General features: G+C 42.0%; 1 protein-coding gene across 1 annotated transcript in view; it reads right to left on the bottom strand.

Annotated features, from left to right (window-relative positions):
* Window positions 1-1,872: 1,872 nt before the first annotated feature.
* Window positions 1,873-12,513, bottom strand: part of LOC130865461 (gamma-tubulin complex component 5) — an 82,319-nt gene continuing 71,678 nt past the window's right edge. Inside the window, exons 22-23 of the mRNA XM_057756522.1 lie at window positions 3,307-3,407; window positions 1,873-2,453 (exon numbers count right to left, since the gene is read on the bottom strand). Coding sequence (XP_057612505.1) covers window positions 2,407-2,453; window positions 3,307-3,407 — 148 coding nt within the window. The 3' untranslated portion in view covers window positions 1,873-2,406. The remainder of the gene's footprint in view (window positions 2,454-3,306; window positions 3,408-12,513) is intronic.

The raw sequence follows: 12,513 nt of genomic DNA, 5'->3' as shown, positions 1-12,513 counted from the left end.
AAAATTCAATGAAGAAGTCTTATTCTGGGATATCTTGGCGATTTACATGAAAAGAATGAATTTAAAATCCTATTTCTTACATGTATGATAAGAACTATAATTTCACTTGTTGCTTTGATAGCTTTTTGAGGAGGGTTTTTCTGTGTATCCCTGGCTGGCTCTGTAGATCAGGTTGGCCTCAGACTCAGAGATGTGTCTTCTTCTGCCTCCCAAGTGCTGGGATTAAAGGCATGCACCACCACTAAATTGAAACAATGAATTCAAGCAATTCAACATCCGCTGCCCTGGAGCTTCTGGGCCCCATCTGATCAAGACTCAGATACCAGGCTCCATGACCTGGGTAACAGGAGCAGCACCTGGAGACGGTCCTGAAAGTCCCCTGCTTTGCTGCAGTGCTTTGGTACTTAGTCTCCTGGGGACTTGTATGTTGCCTTTCTGTGCATCTCCTGACCTCAGCAGACACAGGCCCACCTGGCTAGTTTCCCTGTTGGAAAGTCCGTCAGCTGTTCCTCATTTGGTCATCAGTCTAACAGATTTTACTTTCTGTTAGTCACAGAATTACCCTGATTGACCTGAGTCTCTTTATGAGATCTTGGATTCAGTATTCTATAAAACCTGACACCTCTAGTTCATGTTATTGTTAATCTTACTTGCACTGTGACTCAGAGTATACTTTATGTGACTTCTATTCCTCTCTCTCTCCCTCTCTTTCAAGACAGGGTTTCTCTGTGTAGCTTTGGAGCCTGTCCTGGAACTTGCTCCTTGTAGACCAAGCTGGCCTCAAACTCACAGAGATCTGCCTACCTCTGCCTACCAAGTGCTAGGATTAAAGGCGTGCGCCACCACCACCCAGCGTAACTTCTATTTCTAAAGAGTAAGTCTAGTTTTATGTCAGTTTGACACAAGCTAGAGTCATGTGAGAGGGATCCTCAGTTGAGAAAATGCCTCTATAAGACCCATCTGTAGGCAAGACTGCAGGGCATTTCCTTAGTGATTGATGGGGGAGGATCTGGTCCATTCTGGGTGGGGCCACCCCTGAGTTGGTGGTCCTGGGCTCTGTAAGAAAGCAGGGTGAGCAAGCCATAATAAACAAGCCAGTGAGCCACTCTCTTCGACGGCCTTGGCATCAGCTCCTGCCCTGACTTCTTCCAATGATGAACAGAGATGTGGCAGTGCGAGTCGAATAAGCCCTTTCCTCCCTAATTTTCTTTTGGTCATGGTGTTTCTCACAGCAACAGCAACCATAACTAAAACAGTGTGTGTACACGCTTGTGATTTTAGCACTTAGGAAACCGAGGCAGAAGGATTCTAGGTTTGAGGCAAACCTTGGTTGAAAACCAAAACCCCAAACCAACAAACATCCCTCCTTCCCCCTACAAAAAAACCCAAACCAAACACACACACAAAAACAAAGCTGGTGGTACATGCCTTTAGTCCCAGCATCTCAGAATTTGAGGTTAACTTGGTTTACAGAGTGAGCTACAGAACAGTGAATTCCTGGAACAAAGAAACCCTGCCTCAGAAAACAAACTAAATAAAAAAGCCACCCCCCCCAAAAAAAACCCAAAAACCCAACCAACCAAAACAAACAAAAAAACCAAAACAACAAAACCCAAAGCCAAACCCAACCAACCAAAAAAACAAAACGTCATATCTATTTCATGCACAAAATCTACACACTACTTTGATGAATGTGTTATATATATAAGCTTAGGATCAGTTTATGGGTCGATGAGTACTGTCAGTTTGACCTAGCTGGCTAGAGTGCAGTTCTATATCCTTACTGAATTTATCTGTCTACATTATTCATCTGTCCCTATACAGTGTCTACTGAGCAACACAAGAAAAATGTGGAAAACTGAATGTAGACATAATTTTATTTGACATAGTATATACATGGTTAGATATTATACACACTGGTGCATGACAGATGGCCATAGTAAAATTGGGATTGTACACTGATATTAGTTGTTATTTTCCTTTGGGGCCTTTCTTTGCACATAAAAGCTTAAATACTTCAAGGACAGTCAAATCTAGGACACCTTTAGGGACGGGTAAATGTAAAGCTTGCATGGCAATCTGCTGCCCACTCATTGCCTCTGGGCATCCAGTATGCACATGGTGCACATATGTATAAGCAGGCAAATACTTTTGTATATAAAATAAAAATAAAACAAATAAGATAATCTACTTTTATATAATACATATATATATTGTGCAATTAGATACAAAACCTTATATTCATAATTCTACATACTTGCAACAATCTCTAGAGAAAATCCCTATAATTCATTTGTCTAGATAGGATAATAAATAAAATAAAAAGATTTTTATTTCTCAGCTGCAAATGGTGAAAATGTACATGGACGATGATGAAGTTTAAGGTACTTGTTACGTTAGAGATATTTAACTTTGCTCCATGCCGGCCATGAGGGACAGTGCTAGAGATTCCACTGTGGGAAGAAGGAAAAAAAAAAGGTTAAAATTTAATTCTAAATTTGTTTAAATGTTTAAATAAGGCAGTGAATTCAAAACTTAAAGTGTTTAAAGATCTATTATAGTTTTAATTAAAACCATCATTTGTTACTATAAATGGCACTTCAGAGTCTTAAATGTTGACTCATTTCACTGAAGCAGCATAACTCCCAGGAGAGCTCCTAATGCAGTGTCGTATTCTAATCTATGGGCAAACATGAACAAATGCATAAATGTTACCGCTTAAGCGGGCAGATCACAGCTCACATCTGGCTGTGTTTAGTAGTGTATTCCGGTCAGAGTACGCACAAATAAACAAGAGATTCAAAGTACATACGGTCTTTACTAAAAAAAGGGGAGAGCGTGGATGCAGACACCACTTAGTCTGTCTCCACAGCCTAAAGCCTCCTCAACCATTCTCAGAAATCGCTCAGCTCCCTCACACCCTAGATTCTGAACTGTAAAATCCACACTTCTTTGCAAGAAGACAGTCTTGTAAGTTCTGAAATTGCTAAGGGTCTATATCTTACAGTGGCTTTGCACGACAGTCAGGAGTGAGAAACTGACTCTCCAAGTCGTACATTTCCATGTTAGGAACCCACGGGAATAAAAGGCACACAAACGAGCAGGACCTTCAGGTTAGTGCCAGCCATCTGGTACTCACCCACCCCATCACAGTTCTGCAACACCAATTCAAACCATGGCTTAGTACTTCCCAGTTTTGAAATGGGAGAAATGCAAACTCTCCATGGGACGAGTAACAGCTACCGACACACAGATTTAGTTACAATAAGATTATGACACGGTGACTCCATAGGACGGTGTACTCACAATGGGGAAAGGATCCTCTACAGACAGCCTTATTTAAAATGGTCACGAGGAACATGTGGCAGTTTTTAAAATCAGATTCCATTTTCTCTATAGACTCCATCCTAAGGAAGAAAGGAAAGTTTGATTTACATTAAATTCAGAGAAACTAGTAATAGACAGGCTATATTATCAATGAAGTAATTTCTATAATCCTAAACCTAAAGATTATGAAATATACAACATCATAGTCTACATTAGTTTGCATTAGTTTTCACAGACAAGGTCTTATTATGTTGGCTAGGACTGACAGGAACTTAAAATCTTAATGCCTTAGCTCCCAGGCTTCTGGTACTCCATCCAGCGTTTAATATGCAAAGTCCTTAGGGGCTGTCACTTGCCTCATGTCTGACGCCCTGGGTGCTCTCCTGAGCCACATGAAACTGGGTGTGGTGCACTCTAGTCCCAAGCTTTCGAGAGGCAGAGGCAGGCTGGAGCGGGCTCAGCAGTTAAGAGCAGTAGTAGCTGCTCTTACAGAGGACCCAGGCTCTTCTCAGCACCTACATGTAATTGCAGGACTCTCTTCTGCCCTCACAGGCACAGCATGGAGACAGTGCTCAGACGTGCATATAGGCCAGACCCCCATACACATAAAGTAAAACAAATAAACCTTCCAAAGTTCAAGATCACCCTCAGTTACACAGCAAATCTGAAACTAGCCTTGGCTACATGAGACATTGCTAGTCCCTAGGAAAGATTCAGTTAAGATATAAAAACAACCATTTTCTGGTTAGCACTTAATTCTGGAGCCTTTATTCTTTTCCTTTATTGAGTTCTGAATACGTATTTTTACAAACAAATATTATTTATAAAGTAAAGCATACACTAAGGATATAAAACTCTTAAAACCTGAAATAATTTAAGAGACCTTTAGAAAATGGTGAAGTACGTAGCACATAAGATGTTGCATTTTAACTATTTTCAGTGTGAAACTAACGAGCAGTAATTATGCTTAGTGTTACACAACTATCATATTTCAGGAATGTTTTGTCTATGTGCTTGTATTTGCCTATGTGGGTACACAGGCATAAGTTCACGTGATGTGGAAGTCAAAGGTTAACCACTGGTGTTATTCTTCAGCACTGTCTGGTTTGGTTATTTCTGTTTTCCCCCCAGGACAGAGTTCCATTGTGTAGCCCTGGCCATCCTGGAACTGTCTCTGTAGACCAGGATAGCTTCGAATTCAGTGATCTGCCTGCCTGTCTCTGCCTCCTGAGTGCTGGGATTAAGGAAATTAGCCACCAACACCCAGTCTTTTTTTTAAAGAACTGTCTGAGTATTTCCTACATGTATATAACATGTTTTGATTAGCCCCGCCTCCACCTCCAACCTCCAGCTTTCCCGTTCTCCCAGCCCTTTCCTTTCCTAACTTTATTTTTAAACCACTTTAGTGCTATGTACATGCCACCTTGGTTTTTGAGATGAGGTCTATCCCTGAACTGACAGCCAGCATGCCCTAGGATCTGTCTCTACCCTTCCATCACTAAGATCACAAGTGCACACAGCACACTCCCCCTTCTTATGGGGTTCTGGGGGCTAAACTCAGGCTCTTATACTTGCACACAGTATATATTCAATGAGTGAGCCTGCAGCCCTTCTTAGGAAACAGTTTCCAATACCCAGGGTCACATCAGACCACGTTCATGGAAATATGTTCCCTGACAGGTTAGCTTTTACTTTCATGTCATCAGTAGATATGACTTTGTCTTTTTAAATAGGGAAATAAGCAATATACACAGGAAAACACTTCATTCATACTATGCTCATATTGTACAGGGTTTCCTCTAAGTCGACACATTTCCTGGACTCAGCACCCTCCCAAAGCAGGAGGTGCTAGGAGACTCATAATAGGTCACATGTCCGGCAGAGTGGAAACCAGGAAGCTTTCTGCTGTCCCCTTCCACGTTACATTAGGTAAATAACTGCTGGGGAAGGAGGCTGCCCAGAGGAGGTGAGTGGAGGCTCTGTCAAGCTGCCTGCAGACCCTGCAGGAGCTCCAGGGAAGCTCTGATGAAGCATTACCCATGTCCTGGTGGGCTCTTCTAAGTAACCTTCATCCAGACCCCTGTTAAGATCCCCAGCGTGGACACCCGCCCCCACCCCCACCCCCAAACCTGCCTTGTCTGCAAGGTCCTTAGCTGTGGAACAGTTTCCTGCCATTTCACTAAGGCTACCAACCCAGAGCAGTGAGTCCCTGACTAGAGGGCAGGCCTCAAGGTCCCCGCCAGGGAAAGCGGCCCCCGCTGCTGGGGCTGCAGTCTCTGCTGTGATCTGCTGGACCTGCTCTGCCTGCGCCCTACTTCCCTTAGTCCCTGGCTCATTGGGGCATCCAGGAGTTCCTGTGTAGGTGCCGAGAAGTTTCATCGGGACGGGTGAGTGTGTGCTATCCTGGGGCGGACTGTCCCGGTAGAGAGCACAAACGCCCCTCCCCCAGCTCCTGCTGCAGGGCTTTCTCTCCTACACACCCGCCCCCACCCCCACCCCCAAGCCTGCCTTGTCTGCAAGGTCCTTAGCTGTGGAACAGTTTCCTGCCATTTCACTAAGGCTACCAACCCAGAGCAGTGAGTCCCTGACTAGAGGGCAGGCCTCAAGGTCCCCACCAGGGAAAGCGGGCCCCCGCTGCTGGGGCTGCAGTCTCTGCTGTGATCTGCTGGACCTGCTCTGCCTGCGCCCTACTTCCATTAGTCCCTGGCTCATTGGGGCATCCAGGAGTTCCTGTGTAGGTGCCAAGAAGTTTCATCGGGACGGGTGAGTGTGTACTATCCTGGGGCGGATGGTCCCGGTAGAGAGCACAAACGCCCCTACACTAAGGCTACCCAACCAGAGCGGTGAGTGCCTGCCTAGCGGGCAGGCCTCAGCAACCCCCGAAAGGGAGCGCAGGCACCTCCAGCTTGTACTGCAGTGTCGCCTGTGTTCTACTGGACCCCGCCCGACCCCTTGCATTCGGCCTTCTTTACGCGGGTCATTGGAATACCACGCATCCATGTTTTGGTGTTGAGGAGTTCATCTGGAAGGGAACGGTTCCTGCCTCTACACTGAGGAGATACACCTAGAGAGTTAGTCACAGCAAAGACTGGTCCAAGACATCAGGCCTCTCCTGGCTCCATTTGAAGGAAAAGATGGGCAGGCGCCAATGCAAGAATTCCCCCAACAACTTGAAAGGCAACATGACATCACCAGGATCCAGGAATCCTGAAATGAGAAGTGTACACCCTAATCCAGAAGAATTAGAAGAATTCGACTCAAAAGTGAATTTTATGAAAATAATAGAGGACCTTAAACAGGAGGTGAAAAACTGCCACAACCAATTAGAGATTACAAACAAAAAGGTAGAGGAAATGAATAAATATCTCAAAGATACCCAAGAAAACCAAGAGAAACAAGAAAAAGTAATCAAACAGGTAAGGGAAACGGTTCAAGACTTGAAGAATGAAGTGGAAGTAATAAAGAAAACACAAACCGAGGGAAGGATGGAGATGGAAAATTTGAATAAACGAACAGGAACTACAGAGACAAGTACCACCAACAGATTACAAGAGATAGAAGAAAGAATCTCAGACACTGAAGATACCATAGAGAAAATAAACACTCTCATCAAAGAAAACAGCATAACCAACAAATTCTCATCACAAAACATTCAGGAAATCTGGGACACAATAAAAAGACCAAACCTAAGAATAATAGGGATAGAAGAAGGAGAAGAAGTACAGCTCAATGGTCTAGAAAATATATTTAATAAAATTATAGAAGAAAACTTTCCCAACCTTAAGAAAGATATTCCTTTGAAGGTCCAAGAAGCATACAGAACACCAAATCGACTGGATCAAAAAAAAAACATCTCCTCGTCATATAATAATCAAAACACAAAACATACAGAATAAAGAAAGAATATTAAGAGCTGCAAAGGAAAAAGGTCAAGTTACCTATAAAGGTAAACCTATCAGACTTACACCTGATTTCTCTATGGAAACCATGAAAGCCAGAAGGTCCTGGATAGATATACTGCAGAAACTACGAGACCATGGATGCAAGCCCAGACTACTATACCCAGCCAAGCTTTCGTTCACTATAAATGGAGAAAACAAAGTTTTCCAGGATAAAAACAAATTTAAACAATACGTAGCCACAAATCCAGCCCTTCAGAAAGTAATTGAAGGAAAATCACAAACCAAGGAGTCCAACAATGCCCACAATAACTCAGAAATCTAATGACCCTTCACCAGCACAACTTGAAGAAGGGAAACACACAAACTCTACTACCAAAGGAAAGAAAGAAAGAAAGAAAGGAAAAATGACCGGAGTTAACAACCACTGGTCATATATATCACTTAATATCAATGGACTCAACTCACCTATATAAAGAGGCACAGGCTAAGAGATTGGATACGAAAACAGGATCCAACATTCTGCTGCTTACAAGAAACACACCTCAACCACAAAGACAGACATCTACTCAGAGTAAAGGGCTGGGAAAAGGTTTATCAAGCAAACGGACCTAAGAAACAAGCAGGTGTGGCCATACTAATTTCTAAGAAAGTTGACTTCAAACTAAAATCAATCAAAAGAGATGGAGATGGACATTTTTTACTCATAACAGGAACAATTCACCAGGATGAAATCTCAATCCTGAATATATATGCCCCTAATATAAAAGCACCCACTTATGTAAAAGAAACGTTACTAAAACTCAAGGCAGTCATCAAACCACACACACTAATAGTAGGAGATTTCAACACTCCTCTCTCACCAATGGACAGGTCAATCAGACAGAAACCTAACAGAGAAATAAGAGGATTAAGGGAGGTCATGAATCAAATGGACTTAACAGACATCTATAGAACATTCCACCCAAATAGGAAAGAATACACCTTCTTCTCGGCAGCTCATGGAACCTTCTCGAAAATAGACCACATACTCGGTAACAAAGCAAACTTACACAGTTACAAAAAAATATCGGTAACCACCTGGTCTTATCAGATCACCATGGATTAAAGTTAGAATTCAACAACAATGCTATCCCCAGAAAGCCTATGAACTCATGGAAACTGGACAGTCAACTACTGAACCTCACCTGGATCAAGGAAGAAATAAATAAAGAAATTAAAATCTTTCTTGAATTCAATGAAAACGAAGACTCAACATACTCAAACCTATGGGACACTATGAAAGCAGTGCTAAGAGGAAAATTCATAGCATTAAGTGCCCACTTAAAGAAAACGGAGAAAGCACACATTGGAGACTTAAAAGCCCACCTGAAAGCTTTAGAAAAAAAAGAAGCAGACTCACCTAGGAGAAGTAGAAGACTGGAAATAATCAAATTGAGGGCTGAAATCAACAAAATAGAAACACAGAAAACAATCCAAAGAATCAATGAAACAAAAAGCTGGTTCATGGAGAAAATCAATAAGATTGATAAACCCCTATACAAACTAATCAAACGGCGGAGAGAGAATACGCAAATTAACAAAATCAGAAACGAAAAGGGAGACATAACCACAGACTCAGAGGAAATTCAGAGAATCATTAGATCTTACTACAAAAACCTGTATGCCACAAAATTGGAAAATGTTATAGAAATGGACACTTTTTTAGATAAGTAACATATACCAAAGTTAAACCAGGACCAGGTGAACAATCTAAATAGACCTGTTAGTCGCGAAGAATTAGAAGTTGTTATAAAAAACCTCCCCACCAAAAAAAGCCCAGGTCCAGACGGCTTCAATGCAGAATTCTACCAGAACTTCCAAGAAGACCTAATACCTATACTCCTTAATGTATTTCACAATATTGAAACAGAGAAGTCATTGCCAAATTCCTTTTATGAAGCTGAAGTTACTCTGATACCAAAACCACACAAAGACACAACCAAGAAAGAGAACTACAGGCCAATCTCACTCATGAACATCGACGCAAAAATCCTCAATAAAATACTGGCAAACCGAATCCAAGAACACATTAGAAAAATTATCCATTATGATCAAGTAGGCTTCATCCCAGAGATGCAGGGCTGGTTCAACATACGAAAATCTATCAATGTAATCCATCATATAAATAAACTGAAAGAAAAAAAACATATGATCATTTCATTAGATGGTGAAAAAGCATTTGACAAAATTCAACATCCCTTTATGATAAAGGTCTTAGAGAGATTAGGAATACAAGGGTCGTTCCTAACCATAATAAAAGCTATTTATAGCAAGCCGTCAGCTAACATCAAATTAAATGGAGAGAAACTCAAAGCTATTCCACTAAAATCAGGAACACGACAAGGTTGTCCACTCTCTCCATACCTCTTTAATATAGTGCTTGAAATTCTAGCAATAGCAATAAGACAACATAAGGGGATCAAAGGGATTCAAATCGGAAAGGAAGAAGTTAAACTTTCATTATTTGCAGACGATATGATAGTGTACATAAGCGACCCCAAAAACTCCAGCAAAGAACTCCTTCAGCTGATAAACACCTTTAGTAGCATGGCAGGATACAAGATCAATTCCAAAAAATCAGTTGCCCTCCTATACACAAAGGATAAGGAAGCAGAGATGGAAATCAGAGAAGCATCACCCTTCACGATAGCCACAAATAGCATAAAATATCTTGGGGTAACCCTAACCAAGGAAGTAAAGGATCTATTTGACAAGAACTTTAAGTCAATGAAGAAAGAAATTGAGGAGGATACCAGAAAATGGAAGGATCTCCCTTGCTCTTGGATAGGGAGGATCAACATAGTAAAAATGGCAATTCTACCAAGGGCAATTTATAGATTCAATGCAATCCCCATTAAAATCCCATCAAAATTCTTCACAGATCTTGAGAGGACAATAATCAACTTTATATGGAGAAACAAAAAACCCAGGATAGCCAAAACAATCTTATATATTAAAGGATCGTCTGGAGGCATTACCATCCCTGACCTCAAACTCTATTACAGAGCCTCAGTATTGAAAACAGCTTGGTATTGGCATAAAAACAGAGAAGTCGATAAATGGAACCGAGTAGAAGACCCTGATTTTAGCCCATAAACTTATGAACACCTAATTTTTGATAAAGGAGCTAAAAGTATTCAATGGAAAAAAGAGAGCATCTTCAACAAATGGTGCTGGCAGAACTGGTTGTCAACGTGTAGAAGAATGAAAATAGATCCATATCTATCACCATGCACAAAACTCAAGTCCAAATGGATTAAAGACCTCAATATTAGTCTGAACACACTGAACCTGATAGAAGAAAAAGTTGGAAGTACTCTACAACATATGGGTACAGGAGATCACTTTCTACGTTTATCCCCAGCAGCACAGACATTAAGGGCAACATTGAATAAATGGGACCTCCTGAAACTGAGTAGCTTCTGTAAAGCAAAGGACACTGTCACTAAGACAAAAAGGCAACCCACTGACTGGGAGAAGATCTTCACCAACCCTTCAACAGACAAAGGTCTGATCACCAAAATATATAAAGAACTTTAAAATGCTAATTAACCCAATAAAAAAATGGGGCACTGATCTGAACAGAGAATTCTCAACAGAAGAAATTCAAATGGCCAAAAGACACCTAAGGTCATGCTCAACCTCCTTAGCGATAAGGGAAATGCAAATTAAAACAACTTTGAGATACCATCTTACACCTGTCAGAATGGCTAAAATCAAAAACACCAATGATAGCCTTTGCTGGAGAGGTTGTGGAGTAAGGGGCACACTCATCCATTGCTGGTGGGAATGCAAACTTGTGCAACCACTTTGGAAATCAGTGTGGCGATTTCTCAGGAAATTTGGGATCAACCTACCCCAAGATCCAGTAATACCACTCTTGGGAATATACCCAAGAGATGCCACATCAAATGACAAAAGTATCTGTTCAACCATGTTCATAGCAGCATTGTTTGTAATAGCCAAAACCTGGAAACAACCTAGATGCCCTTCAATGGAGGAATGGATGAAGAAAGTGTGGAAAATATACATATTAGAGTACTACTCAGCAGTAAAAAACAATGACTTCTCGAATTTTGCGTGCAAATGGATGGAAATAGAAAACACTATCCTGAGTGAGGTATCCCAGACCCAAAAAGAGGAACATGGGATGTACTCACTCATAATCGGTTTCTAGCCATAAATAAAAGACATTAAGCATATAATGTGTGATCCTATAGAAGTTAAATAAGAAATTGAACCCAAAGAAAATCATATAGTCATCCGCATGGAGAGGGGGAAGTAGACAAGATTGCAGGGCAAAAACTGGGAACTTGCGGGTGAGGTGGCATGGGGCAAAGAGGAAATGGGATGAGAAATATGAGAAGGGGAGGATGGGAGGAGCCCGGGGGATTGGGATGGTTGGGATATAGGAAGGATGGATACGGGAGCAGCGAAGTATATATCCTATCTAAGGGAGCCATCCTAGGGTTGGCAAGAGACTTGACTCTTGAGGGGTTCGCAGGTGTCCAGGAATATGTCCCCAGCTGGTACCTTGGGCAACTAAGGTGAGGGAACCTGAAATGACCCTATCCTATACTGATGAATATCTTGCATATCACCTTAGAACCTTCATCTGGCGATGGATCGAGGTAGAGACAGAGTCTCAATTTGGAGCAACGGTCTGAGCTCTTAAGGTCCAAATGAGGAGCAGAAGGAGGGAGAACATGAGCAAAAAATCAGGACCACGAGGGATGCACCCACCCAATGTGACAGTGGAACTGATTTATTGGGAGCCCACCAAGGCCAGCTGGTCTGGGACTGAATAAGCATGGGTTGATTCCGGACTCTCTGAGCATGGCGGTCAATGAAGACTGATGAGAAGCCAAGGACAATGGCACTAGGTTTCGATCCTAATACATGAACTGGCTTTGTGGGAGCTTAGCCTGTTTGGACGCTCACCTTTCTGGACGTAGATAGAAGGACCTTGGTCTTCCCGCAGGGCAGGGAATTTGGACTGCTCTTCAGTATCGAGAGGGAGGGGAAATGGAGTGGGGGGAGGAGAAGAGGAGTGGGGATAGGGGGAGGGAAGTGGGGGGAGGGGGCAATATTTGGGAGGAGGGGAGGGAAATGGGAAACGGGGAGCAGGTGGAAATTTTAATTAAAAAAGAATAAAAAAAAAAAGAAACCTCAAAAAAAAAAAAAAAAAAGAAAAAAAAAAAGATCCCCAGCGTGTACTCACTGTTCACCAAGTTGGACTTGGGTG

This window comes from Chionomys nivalis, chromosome 23 (assembly GCF_950005125.1).
Source record: "Chionomys nivalis chromosome 23, mChiNiv1.1, whole genome shotgun sequence".
Taxonomy (NCBI): domain Eukaryota; kingdom Metazoa; phylum Chordata; class Mammalia; order Rodentia; family Cricetidae; genus Chionomys; species Chionomys nivalis.
This window is presented reverse-complemented; position numbering and strand designations above follow the sequence as displayed.